Source organism: Salarias fasciatus, chromosome 2 (assembly GCF_902148845.1).
Source record: "Salarias fasciatus chromosome 2, fSalaFa1.1, whole genome shotgun sequence".
Taxonomy (NCBI): Eukaryota; Metazoa; Chordata; class Actinopteri; order Blenniiformes; family Blenniidae; genus Salarias; species Salarias fasciatus.
Genome location: NC_043746.1, coordinates 14,967,617 through 14,981,279, shown reverse-complemented (window position 1 = coordinate 14,981,279; position 13,663 = coordinate 14,967,617). Strand labels below are relative to the sequence as shown.

Genomic DNA, 13,663 nt, shown 5'->3' with positions numbered 1-13,663 from the left:
ATATTGAACAATTGTTTTTATTTTTCTTGAAAAATAACACAAATAACATAAAGTGAAAAAGGCTTCTGGAAATAATTACAATGCTACAGAGTTCCCGTCATCTAAAGAGGAAAACACATTTACACAAAAGTATATATTTATAAACATATTCATTTTTTTTTTTAGGAACAAGGCCAGCAGAGCAGTCCAGGAAAGGCCTTTTCAGAGCCAGAACACTTGAAGGGAACAAAAACTGAGCAGACCCCCAAACACAATGATACATCTCTCTAAACTGAATCTGACAAAGCTGAGTGAAAAGTAGATAATTTTCTTTCATTTTTCTTCTTTATACCTATGTAAATAAACGAAAGCGTATCAAACGGTCGAGGAGCAGTTTCATCTAGAATATTTTTGCTCTAAATGTCTCTGTACAAACGCAAAACAGACGAGTTTGGAAATAACAGCACCTGAAGTCTATCGGTTGTTTGAAGGAAAAAAAAAAAAAAAAAAAAAAATGCACCATTGATCCAGCACCTCCTTTTGACACAACGCAACCGGCCCTTCGCTGGGGTGAGGTCTCTCGTCCACGCTGATTGCCTACTCACAGTCTTTTTATCGTCTTGCACGATCCGTGTGTACTTCTCAAGTACACAGCTGGACTCCTGACTTGAAACACTGGATATCCAACCCGTGTCCACAGTTTCTAGCTTTTCCACATCTGATGTTCGTTTTTTTTTTTAAATCTTTAGTTGTCAAAATCTCAACGCATAGCTGCTGTGCGCAAAGCATAAGTTATCAGACTACTCATTTCTGTCCCTGACAAGAAAATCCCTACGTGAAGCCCCCTGATGTGAAAAAGATAAATAAGAATTTATGCAGGATCGGCCAAACAGAAGCTAACTGAAACTCAAAGTCTTTGCTTTTGCTTCGCCGGGCAGGAGCTCCTGATGGCAGTCGGGCCTGGCATCTGTCCAGAGAGGAGCCGACAAGTTGGATATCCACAGGATGCGTTATCGGATACAGCTAATTAATAACCCACACGCTCCCTCGCTGTTGGCAAAGATGTGCTTTCGTCACATAATAGAACTCCCAAATTAACAGCAACAACATTAAAAAAAAAAAAGCTCCTGAGTCTCTTTAAGTACACGGGAAACAAAGTATGGAGAAGAAGCTGCGACAGCCGGTCAGGACAGCAGCCAAGTCAGAAAGCCCTTCCTAGGTAAGACCCCACCCCCTCCTTCCACGCGACACAGGTGCTTGGTAGCTTCCCCGCCTCTCCGTGTCCTTCGTGCTGCACAGATTCACGTCAGGATCCACTCCCTGCTGCCGCTGCGTCTTCGGTCACCTCTGCTTGCGCGAGAGGGCGGGCCGCTTAGGATATCCGCTGGATCAGCGTGTCATCGGATAGGCAGTAGAGCGCGTTGACGGACAGCTCGGTGATGAACGCTTCGCAGGCCTTGCGTGAGACGCCTTTACAGCCTCGCAGGTCCAGCAGTGAGATGCAGGACAAGCGGCGGAGATACTTCAGACACGTGTCTGTCAGTTTACTGCAACCTGAAAAAAAAAGCGCACTTTAAGTTCCACCGGCCTTTTCTTGGAAATAATCGTCACCGATCGGGATTTTGCCAACGGCGTCTCACCTCCCAGGTTGAGCTCTGCGAGTGTGTTTCTGGTGGATGAGCCCACTGCAGTCAGCAGGTTGATGGAGTGGTCGGTGAGGCTATTGCAGTGGGAGAGATCCAGTTTTGTTAAATGGGGCATGTGGCGGATCACCAGCCGCAGCGTGGCGTCGCTGATGTCCAGACCTGCTAGTCGCAGACAGTGCATGGCTCGCAGCGGGCTGCGGTTGTCACAGCCTGGAGCAGAATGGTTAGAGGAACACAAAACGCAAAGCGGAGATTTAAAAACAGGATGTCACAGTCGGCAATAAGAGAAAATAAGTTGTAAATGCATTGATATATATTTAAGTGCCGCTTCCGCACCTGGAGGAATGACGAGCTCCCTGATCTGGGAATCTTTGACGCCGTCGGCGTATCGCAGGTCAAGAGAACGGAGGAGAGGGCAACCGGAGGAGCAGAGGGCTGAAATAGAAGACCAGGAGCAACCTGCCAGCATCAGATCCTTCAGCCCTGCAACACCGATCAGACCGATCTTCACTCCAACAGCAGATACAAATGAAACAAGTGTGAGTCAGCGGGAGCTGGTCGTGTGTGTGTGTGTTTACCAGGAAGGCGCCCGATGAGCCAGTTGAGCTGTTTTTTGGAGATGTTGGTCCAGGAGAGGTCGAGTGTGACCGGCTGTCTCTTTATGATGCCTGTTAGCGCCTGAGGAGTGACGGTGCGTTTGATACTGAGGTCAATCCGTGACCATAGCCGCTTGTCTAAGCACCTGCAAACAGGAACAACGTCCATTTTTATGACACACTCCAGCTTACCCGAAACAACAAAAGCATCAAATTTTAAACTAAAGTTATGGAATAGATGACAAGATGCAAGATATTTTTTTCAATTACAAAAAATGGCTCAAAAATACCTTTGAGTGCACGCAGAAAAAACACTTTTTGAAACCTTCATGAACTTGTAAGCCTGTTCCGATAGCCCACATTAAATATTAGTAAAGAGGTGATTCAAGATAATGTGGTAAAATAATCCAATAGATTATCTCTCTTAAAAAACAATTTACAAATTGTACAGTGTTAATACGTGTCTTGGGGCAGTGTTTGATAACAGCAGTTGACGATACATGAACCAAATATGAAACCACATTTTATTCAGTCAGCCTTTCTTCTAAAAGTGTGAAACTGCTACAGCTGTTCTATTATCAGTGAAATATAACATCCTAGTCAGCGTTTCACCTTTGCTTCCCAAAAAAAAAAAAAATTCACAGTAAATGCGCTGGAATCCAAACTACCCTGATTTCTGAGAAGCTCTGCGTTGTAAAAACTTGAGCAGGTTGGCGTGCTTACCATTTGTACCAGTTCTTGCAGACGGCCATGCACACGCAGAGATCTGCTCGGCTTAAATAGCGGAAGACGGACACCCACACCTCTCTTTCGCAGCCCGGGCCGCTCCCGATGCCTTCCCGCTCCGCCTCGGCGCCTCCGTCCTGCAGGGCGGACAGCGGGACTCGCAGGTGGGGAAGCTCGGATGACGAAGACGAGGAAGCGCCGTTATTTAGCTTAGGTGGCCTCCGAAGTGCCCCCCTCATAGAGGGGTCGAGTCTCTCCGAGGAGGTGCGAGAGAATGTGTTTCCGCTGCGAGTGAGAGGGGGGGTGTATTTATTTGGGTGTTGATCGGGACAGGGCCCGCCATTTCTGATGGGGGGTCTGACAAGGGTTCTGTTCTGGTTGTGTATTGCGGAGGTTTGAGGGGCAATAGCCTCCAACCTGGGGACAATGGCTGATGGGTCCTGTTTGGCTCGGGTTGGTCTTTGAAGAGTCACTTTAAGATACGAGTCCTCTTTGTCCACCTGACTGTCCTGCTCCGTTTCCTCGTCCTCCTCCTCCTCTGCTCCGTTTTGGTTGGCCACCTCGCTCCCGTCGTCCTCTCTGTCTTTGGCTGCCAGTCCTCCTCGCCGTGACTGTGGCTGGTTCTCTTTATCGACTCCCCTCGCGCCGTTCTGCCGGCTCTCCTCTTCCTCCTCCTCGTCGCTGCTGCTGCTGTTGGTGCTGCTGCTGCTGCTGTCCTCGCTCTCCTCCTCGATGCCCGGGTGACTTCGGCCACTCCGGATCCCCCGGCCGGCTCCGCCGCCCCGCAGCCGCACGCCTCGGCCCCGCCCCCGGCGAGTCTCCCCTTTGGGCTCCAGATGGAGGCCGTTGGAAGACTGCTGCTGCCTGTCGGGTTCAGTTCTTCCTGGAGCGGTACGGTAAGGGGAGCCACTGGCCCAGGAGGAGCCCCGGCCTCGACCCTGGGGCGGCCTGCCGGCTGGGGAGTGCAGCCGGGAAAGCACCCTGGAATTCAGCAGTCTGGAGGTCCGATCTATACATGACTGTTTCTTTTGGAGGGAAAAGGCAAACGAGATTATCTCAGTGTGTTTCAGTTACAAAATGCAGTTTCTGTAGAATCAAAAGTAGCACTGAACAGATTCAAATTGTCATGTGAGATACAGAAATGTTTTAAAAAAAGTCACAAAATCATTGAAGAATTAAGTGCATGGCTTACCGTTAAGAGCTTGCTCCGTTCCAGCTTTATCTGCAATAAAAAGAGGACGGGGTTCAGACAAAAAACAATCAATTAGGGTTTTCAAAAAAAGAAAAGGAAAAACTAAAATGGACCTAATGTTTTCTGTATCTCAGAATTAAGAATTTTTTTTGCATTCATGACTTGCAGAACAGCTACAACATTCTCAAGTATACAATCGATAACATTTGTGAAGATGACAGTATGATCTATTTTCTTCTCGCTCACTCCAGTAGTCAAAGCATTCAGAGAATGTCCATTTTACCCTTTTCCTCAGTCTTTGCTCCAGTGCACTTGCTCTTTTTCGGTTCTGTTGATGTTGCAGTAGCAGTTTCTGCGAAGGCGGTGGCGCTGTGGGTCGGCCCGGCGGTCTCGAGCGTCTCCCGCGTCTGGCTCCTTCGCCGATGCTCTCCCGGTATGAAAGTTTGGAAGGTGGTTGCGAGTTGGCGGAGCTCTCTGACTCGGCGCTTTCCTCGTCACTGGAAGACTGAGATGCGGTTGTGTGAGTTATCGTCGAGTACAGGGCAAATGGAAGTTACAGATAAAGATATCATGTTGAAGGACGAAGCTTCCAAGTGACTTGACAGAATGAAGAAGCGAAAGAAGAGAAATTTAGGTCAAGTAAAAGAAACTCCTGTTTGTACCTCTGATCCTGAGCCTTTGCCTTGGTAACATTTGGGACATTCCCAGCAGCTGGGTAAGTCCTTATTGATCTTCCCCTCACCGGGTTCCTGAAGCAGAAAACAGCTCTGAAAATCTGAGACGACAAAAAGATCTGGCCAGTAACTGAAAACAAAAATAAAGGAAACTTGAGCTCACCTTTACGCACCGACGATGGACTATTTGTGAACAAGCGGAGCACTCCATGAGAGAAAGGGCGCTCAGACCTGACTCATCACCTTCGCCCTCGCCACATACGGCACAACGAGCTGTGTTCGGTAAGGCGGGCTAGAAGAAGGGAGGGAAAGAAGGAACAAAAAAAAAAATCACATGTAGTGGTGATAAAGGTACGGGAAACTGAGATGCAATTCTTTAAAATGTTGCAAGACTGCTGCAGCTTCTTACCGTTAAGCACTGTCTCATCATGCAGCCCTTCTTCATTCGCCCAGACCCACCAAACTTCCTCATGTCCTGGCAGGCCTGACAGGAGCCGCACTCCTTCCTGCAGCAGCCGGCACAGCGTTTGCACCTCACTCGCCTGCGCCTCAGAGCGTTAATGGAACAGCGTTTGTTTGGTCGCTGGCCCAGAGGCTTGTGGAGAGCGGGGGCCAGGCGAGGACGATAGAGGACAGGTGGAGGGGGAGTCGGGGGCTGATACCATGACGGCTAGATACAGAAGATCAACAGGAAAGGGTTAGAATTGTGTGTCTGGACATTGGCATTGAATTTATTCTTCAAGTCTTAATAACTGCACAACAATACGTTGAGCATCCAAAATCCTGTGTAATGCAAATCACTGCTGCTCACCCTTTTGGGCCATTTGACAATCGGTTCTCCAGTGTAAGCTTGGTTTAGGTTGTCGCTGGCACGTTCACTCAAAACAGCCTGGAGGCAAGATGGAGCAAAAAGACAGTCAGACAAAAACATGTTAATGCAACATGACCAGAGAAAACTACATATTGGCGTGTGGAAAATCATTTTGTTCTCATGTAAATCTCCTCCTTATCATTGAATGTTAGAGCACGGTTTGCCATATCAACCATTTATTTCAGGTCACTGGCTGGATGACCAGTGGTGTCAGCAGAGACGTACTTTAGGACCAAATTCCATCCCATATCAGTGACTTGGTTCGAGCTACATCTTCTACGTCTGACTTAAATGTTGTACTCTATGTCATATTGTCCATGTTTGTCTTGTTTGTCTCAATGATTACATGTATGATTTTTGTATTATATTTTGCTAATTTAATGAAGATTTCCTCCACCAGCCTCTGGAAGGGATTTCAATTTCACCAGCACTTCCCGTTTCTCTTCAGTGGTACTATTATGAATTACTTTCTCCTTTACTTTGTCTCCAAGAACAATACGTGCCAAACAAGAGGGGTAAGTGTGACAGAAGTCCTACATCTGTTAGTGGCCCGACAATTTCCACGATCCTTAGAAACAATTCAGCATCTGTGTCTAAAATTGTGTTTTTTCTTGAATCAAAAATCCATCAGAAGAAAAAGTGCATGACTGAGAACAAGGGTACAAAGGCGCAATGAAACTTCCTCCGATAATTAACCTTATTTAAAAATACATTTCCCCGTATAGGATCTTAACACTCACCCTCATGTCCTGAAGCAGAGCGGCTGCGTTGTTGATCCCTTCGGGGACACACTTTTTATGAGGTGGCAGCTCCTCCAGCTTCCCCAGAAGGTTCCACAGCCCTTCCAGCTCGAACGGGGTTAGCACGTGGACACGTGTGTTAAATGGAGTCACTGGTTCCTCTTTGACTTCCATATCTTCCTCCACCTTGATTTTTATCTCTTCATTTTCATCATCACTGTCAATTCCATTGGAGGTGCCATTCCTGGCTTCAAGGTCAGCTGGGGTCAATCCTAAGAAGCGAGAACGCAGCAGTCATCATCACTGTCACACATGAACATCTGTGTGAAGAAAACAAAGCAGAATGAGAATGTCCTTACCTATACCGAGGGAGTATTTTTGGAACTCAGGGGTGAGGTGGGAGATGTTGGTGAGACAGTACAGGTATCTTTCCAGGGCATACCAGCACATCTCATAATAAAATGGGTAGCGAAACTTTGCTGGCACCTGGAGGACAAAAACAAACAAAATATTCAATGACATTTCTGAAAAACTTGTCAATGTGAGAAAAAAAACAACCACTATGAATAAAAGCAGAAAAGTCTGTATTGAGTTTGATTTGCTGCTCACTCGTGTGCGGTCCTCTATGTTGTAGATGTTAAGCTGCATGGGGATGTTAAAGCTGTGGAGGAAATTCCCCCCAAACACCAAGGTGTCCTCTGGTGTGTAAACGGCATGAATCCACCCTACAACACAGAGACGAGATGCTGGAAAGACGTGCCTGGTGCCAGTACCCGCAACTGTGTGTATGGCTCAGAATCAGACCTGAAGGAATGATGAACGTGTTGCCTTTTTTCAGCTCGATCCTCTGACAGTCGTGACACTTGTCTCCCAGGAAGATGTCTCCTTGTTTTCCTGATAAAACCCAATTCTCATACATGTCCAGGTTCTGTGGCGTCGGAGGAATCAGCCAGAAGACCTGCAAGGTCACAAAATCAGTTTATCGTCATCTTCCTCATTATTCCATGATTTACCAGTTTCATAAAAGCTCTTCCCATAATTTTATTTTCTACTACTTCCCAAGGGTACTTCATTAAAGTTCTCAAGACTGACAGAAAACCTTTTTTTTATGTATTTGCTTGTAGTTGTAAAACTCAATCTTCACTGAGGTCAAAAACTTTCTACATATATACTGTATCTGTGTCGATGTTGAACATATAAATGCACTGAACAAGAATATAAATGCAACACTTGTTTTTGCTCCCAGTCTTCATAAACTTAACTCAAAACTGGAGTTTTCCTATGTACACAAAAGGCCTATTCTCTCGAATATCGCTGGCAAACATGTCTGAATCTGTTGGCGAGCGCGTCTCCTTTGCCGAGATAATCCCTCCACCTCACAGGTGTGGCATATCAACATGCTGATCAGACAGCAGGATTATTGCACAGATGTTCAGTGTAAGAAGAGTTTCGAAAATTATTTTCAGAGTGCATCATTAATTACAGCCGACTGTGGTGTAATCAGAAATTAAACCAGAATTTAAACAGACTAAATGGCTGTTTAAAATTTCCCAAAATTTGAGAAAATTACAGAATAATTTTGAGATAATATATTTTCACTTTATGATTTCAATTTATGGAGAAAAATAACTGAACTTAGGGTTTGTTTTCAAAGAAAAACTAGAATGACATCCATCATTTTGCCTGCCTGTCCAAGAAAATTCAAATACCAAAAAAAAAAAGTCCCTGTTCTCTGTGAGACTGACCTTTCCTCCTCGTAGGACGTGGTACCAGACCGAAGTGCCTCCAAAGTCAATGTGAAAGTCTGTGAAGCAGCCCTGCACACTCATGAGACAGTATCTGAAACGTGAGAAGTAGAAGGTTAAAATGTGAGATATTAAAAGTGATTTCTTCAAGATTTAGAATTATCCACCGATGTATGACAGAGTCACTGTATTATAACTTTTGTGGTGATACGATCACTCACTTCTGTACTTTGGGATAATGCATGTCTATGATTGCATTAGTGGAGTCTCTCTGTCTCTCTTTGAGATGTCGGGGCCACATGTTGTCCACCCAGTCAATCAGGTCCACCTGGATGATCAAACACAAAAAAAATGTGTTCATCAAGAAGAGGCGTTTGTTTACAAATGAACAAATACACAAATTTTTAGAAGATCAAAACAGCGAACAGATGGATAACTGGGAATAGGTTTAAACCCGCACAGGAGTTTACAAATCACAAGTGTGTCTGTGTTTATTCCAACCCATCTCACCGAAGCTGGACGTTTGACCAGATTCTCCAGCCTGGTGTGGCTGAACTCCAAGCTGATGACATTGTATAGTTTTTCTCTTTCCGATGGAGGCGTCTCGTAGTAACGTCGCCACTGAGCCATCGACATTTCAATTCCCTTCTGCGTGTTCACGTCCATCACATCTACGATGCGCCGACTCCCTGTTGGAGAATTACAAAGGTGCAACAATGAAGAGAACAGTACTGCATTTCTAATCATCAGTTAATAACAGCCCGGCTTATAGTTAAACAAATGACACATAACCTAAAATCCTGAAATGAAAACCAAAAACAAGTGTTCAGGGCTAATAAATTGACAGATTATGTCAGTACGATAAACCTAAATTGGAGCTTGTAACTGCACCTTCACCTTTCCTTTGGTCATATTCACTGAAAGCCATCTCACTGTAATAAAGCGATGTGGACAGATATGCCAGTAGGGCTGATTTATTAGTCCAGCTCGATCAACAGCAGGCAGGTATAGTTGGCTTTTTTTGTGCGTGTGTGTGTGTGTGTGTGTGTGTGCGCGCGTGCAGAGAGTAAAAGTCATTTAATCTCCAAGGTCATAAAACAGGTACTTACCCACAAACAACTTCACGTCACTCACACTGAAATCTGAGTCTGGCATTCTGCAACAGAGAAATTATTTCTTTTGGTTTACTTCACATACGCACAATCAACATTCACAAGTGTTTGGCTTGTTTTTAAGAAAACACAAATGTGCTTAGGGGGTGAAAAAAAAAAGAGAGGCTTGTATAAATAAACTGTGAGACTTACTGTAGGCCAAGGCCATCAGCTTTCTCAAAGATAATGGGATCCCTGAGCCCTTCCCTCTGGATGTATTCAAATGTGAAATCTAGAATAAGAAACATGCAAGATGGTGAATGAATTATTGAACATTATTGACAAAGACACAAGCATGCAATAGGCAAAGAATATAAAAAAAATTATATTGGGAGCTGTAAAAAAAAAGCACGGGCACATCGATAAACAGCATTTTTGTTTTTGGTGGCTCTAAAAGAAGTATTCGCCCTCACTTTACATTGAACAGTTTAGTCATGAAGCCACTTCCTGATTGTCCTCTCACCTTTGCCGTGCATGAGTCTGACCAAGTCTGAGCCGAACCTCTGACACACCAACTTTTCATCCAGGTCAAACATCCGCTTCCCTTCGATTTCGTCATCTGAGATGCCATCGTCTTGATATCGACGCCGCGTACCGGTGCGCTGAGGACATAAAAGGTTTCTTTAATCATTTGTGTCTAACATGAACTGAGCAGTGTGAACAGAAAGAACACATGAGGGATGGAATAAGTCACAATGGTATGGGATGTTTTCATGTGACGGTGACGGCTTTTTGCTGTCAGAATTAAATTAATATGAACACATAAAAAAGCAGAGCATCACATATTTATTACCAACTACTGAAGCCAACATACACAGATATACACTTTCATACAATTGTAAACAGAATCATACTGTAGAGAAGTTTACACAGGTATTCTGAAAACTTGCATTACGATGGTTTGACAGACTAAAGTACACATAAATTACAATGCTCTTCACCAAGTGTGCAGAGGGACAATCTATTTTGACTTCAACTTGTCATAATAACAAATCAATTTAATTTCAAACCTAACACCAATCTCAAATAATGTGGTGTAAATTCCAACACAGAGAAAACATTCCAAGAACCCCAACCTGTACTTCTTAAATACCTCCAGGAGTGTAATAATGTAATTGCCCAACCATGTCTCCACTGACAGATAAAAATCACAATAAAGCACTCCAGGGTGATCAGTCAGCCAGCAACCAAATCAGATCATGTGCGAAACAAACAATACCACTTTACAATGCTGGGGTTAATCTTCAACATACTGCTGCCCCTCCTTTTAATTTACTCCCCCCTCACCATTCACTCAATGCAGCAAGGCTAGACAGATGGATCACTGAGCTCCCTGCCCCCACCTCCTAACCACAAACGTAGAATAATCTAATATATAATACTCCTGACTTCTAAAACTAAGTACAGCAACACGTGAGTTCATTTACAGAGAAAATCCGAAATCATGCATTAATCTCTTGCAGCTGGTTTCATAAAGGGGAATTTTACCACAAAGCAATATAAAACATGAGGTGCAATAAATAATCCTAATTTATCTATGAATTTATTTTATGCCCAACAAATAACTTAATCGTGATTGGTGAAAAATTACATTTATACCATTTAAGGAATTAAAAGTAATGTACTTGTCTCTCATAAATCACGAAAGGGCTTTCTAACATTAACTATAACAGCAAGAAGAATAGGGTTGTAAAGGCGGCGAAACAAGCTCACAGCTACAATGCCGTCAGGTTAGACAGTGGACTTGACCTTTTCTTGAACTTAGAGCCTTTAAACGAGTTCACTGCCACACAAAACACAAACAATGTGCTAAATGAGAGCGGGCCGTGCCAGTCAAACAAATCCGTTTTCTTAGACTAAACAGCACCTCAGCTGTTGAAGAGTTGGGCGTTAAACAACACGGGCAGGGCTGAACCACGTCTGCCTGCTCCGTGTAAACACAAAACAAGAGTTCCAGGTAGAAAACTGTGGTCTTTAAAGTTACTCACCAGACGCTTGCTGTACCGTGTGTGAGGGTCGTCCATGGTTTCTACAGGAGAGGCAAAGTTTCAGAAAAGGTCGCCAAGTCTCGACGGTTAGACATGCAATGACTGTTAAATATACCATCTTTTATTATGACTAAGGCGCATAAAAACACATCTATCCCCCTCTCTGTGTTTGGAGCTTAGCTCGCTAGCCGTGCTAATGTTAGCCTACGAGCTACGGTTAGCATCACACAAACAATTACAAACATTAGCGCCGTACTTGTGTCATCACACAAAGATACGCTACTGTGACAATAAATCCCTTTAGTGTGAATATCTAGTGCACGAATGTCTATGTATTAATGTTATTCGGCTTCCGTTTCGGGCTGCATTAAAGCTACTCAGTTCACAATCCCTTTCATAAGTCTCCGGCTAGCTAGCTAGCGAGCTGGCGTTAGCCCGCATACGGCAGTTGGACGCTTCTTTCTGGTTACCTCTGCGTTTTACCTTCGTCGGAGACGTCGTGGTCAAAGTAATGTCCCCAGCTAAGGCCTCCGAAGTCTCCGCGTCAAGTTCCTCTCCATGTTACCTGATACCGGCTGCGTGTGTTGTTATGTTTGTTATTGTGCGATAAAGTTAGAGCGATTCGACGCTCAGAGCCGCCATTTTCAGCTGGTCGGAAAACACACACACATACACACAAACCTGAAGAAAAAAAAGGAAAAGAAAAAAAAAAGGCCTCGAGCCCAGCCCCCTCATTTACCCATCGCTCCGGAACATCACCATACAGCCGCTGCCATTGGACGCAGCGCGTGCTTTTTACTCCGGATTACCATAGATTAACATAGGAGGGTGTTCGGTTTGTTGTCCGCGGTGTGCCGAGCGGGTGGAGTTTACTATAATATAATATAATATAATATAATATAATATAATATAATATAATATAATATAATATAATATAATATAATATAATATAATGTCTTAGAATTTTATTAGACTATCATTTTAAAATGTGTCTGTGACAATCATGTCAAATGTGTCTTTTTTGCCTCATTCTGTTGTTTTGTGTCCACTTTTAGCTGATGTTTTGTTGTGTATCTACTGTTAATCTATTTCTATGCATATTTGGGTCGCTGTTAACTCTTGTACCTTTCAATATTTTGGTTGTTGTTTTTTTATTATTCTGACTCGTTTGATATTTTTACCATTCTATTATCATATTCAATCCTGAGTGGAGAAATGCTGAAAGAGAATTTTGTTTTGGCATCAATAAACTATTGTCTATTCCATTGTATTCTATTCTATTGTATTCTGTTCTGTTCTATTGTATTCTATTCTAGTCTATTCTATTCATTTACCATTTTGAAATGAAATGAAATTAATAAAATGTGTGAATCATTGAGGACTCATTTTTAGGTTGTTTTGTTGTTTGTCTGTGAATATCAAATTTAATATATGTATTTTTCCCACTTTCTGATTGTATGAGTCTCTTTTCTTAATTGTATGGTGTTTTGGATCATTTTGATTATTTCATGGTTGTTTGTTTCTTTATTTTGTGTTGTGTGTATTTTTGAAGAGTCCGTTAGTTGGATCTAAAAACAGTTTGTCTTTTAGTGATCTTTGTGTGTGTGTGTGTGTGTGTGTGTGTGTGTGTGTGTGTGTGTGTGTGTGTGTGTGTGTGTGTGTGTCTCATTTATGTATTCCAAGTGTCCTCTTTTTAGAGACTTCTTTGAAACTGTTTTGGGCTCTGCCATTACTTACTTTGTGTAATTTGCAGTTCTTGGGGTTGTTTGGCATCCCTTTACCTGTCTGCATAGATCCTTGAGCATCTGATAGCTTGTGTGGTAATCCCTCCATGAAATTAAATGTGGGAAGAGTGAAACAAAATGAAATATAAAGTGACCAACAGAGAAGACATACCCTCACAACATACAATGTAATCATGCTAAGGCTCAAAGTAGAAGTTACCCTGTAAAACATTACACATATACACTTGAATAGATGTAAACAAAACACTGTCCACCTCTTTCCATCTGGGTGTCTCTTCTATGAAGAATCTAAAATGTATCTTCCTGCAAACAAATATGACAATTATTTTTATACATTATTAAAAAGTAGTTAAGATTATACAGCAATTCGTTACATTTTTGAGACATTTCTGTACTTATGTTAATATGTCGTAATGAGAATGGGCGTGATGGGCTCAGCCAAGCTCTGCTCAGTCCCTTCATCCTCCTCTCCCTCGTCCTCTACGCTCTGAGCAGCAAAGCGAGCGCCCCCCTCGCCTGGTAGGCCCCGCCCCCCGCAGCGCTGGTGGGCGGGGCCTGCGGCGAGGAGGAGCGCCGCGATGGGGGATGAAATGAGGTCAGGGAAGCTCCT

General features: G+C 43.6%; 1 protein-coding gene across 2 annotated transcripts; it reads right to left on the bottom strand.

The window, feature by feature from the left end:
* Positions 1 to 3: 3 nt before the first annotated feature.
* kdm2ab (lysine (K)-specific demethylase 2Ab) lies at positions 4 to 11,978 on the bottom strand. 2 transcript variants are annotated; one of them, XM_030104426.1, is made up of 23 exons: positions 11,779 to 11,978; positions 11,309 to 11,349; positions 9,784 to 9,922; positions 9,474 to 9,552; positions 9,279 to 9,325; positions 8,680 to 8,858; positions 8,391 to 8,497; positions 8,170 to 8,263; positions 7,229 to 7,382; positions 7,034 to 7,149; positions 6,784 to 6,910; positions 6,425 to 6,696; positions 5,625 to 5,702; positions 5,223 to 5,483; positions 4,977 to 5,105; positions 4,802 to 4,888; positions 4,423 to 4,644; positions 4,140 to 4,169; positions 2,945 to 3,972; positions 2,204 to 2,367; positions 1,962 to 2,108; positions 1,620 to 1,835; positions 4 to 1,533 (listed from the first exon to the last, which is right to left on the bottom strand). In XM_030104426.1, the coding sequence occupies exons 2-23, from the start codon at positions 11,342 to 11,344 to the stop codon at positions 1,352 to 1,354; spliced, it is 3,894 nt and encodes a 1,297-aa protein (XP_029960286.1). In that variant the 5' UTR covers positions 11,345 to 11,349; positions 11,779 to 11,978; the 3' UTR covers positions 4 to 1,351. The 2 variants fall into 2 exon arrangements, with proteins under 2 accessions (XP_029960286.1, XP_029960277.1); XM_030104417.1 differs by having other exon boundaries at positions 11,792 to 11,978.
* Positions 11,979 to 13,663: the final 1,685 nt, after the last annotated feature.

Excerpts from the sequence above, each read along its gene's own strand:
- kdm2ab (XM_030104426.1), bottom strand. The coding sequence starts at position 11,344 with ATGGACGACCCTCACACACGGTACAGCAAGCGTCTG. Across the intron at positions 9,553-9,783 it reads CAGACTCATGCACGGCAAAG|ATTTCACATTTGAATACATC; the intron begins GTGAGAGGACAA and ends TTCTTATTCTAG. Across the intron at positions 5,106-5,222 it reads TGATGAGACAGTGCTTAACG|CCCGCCTTACCGAACACAGC; the intron begins GTAAGAAGCTGC and ends CCCTTCTTCTAG.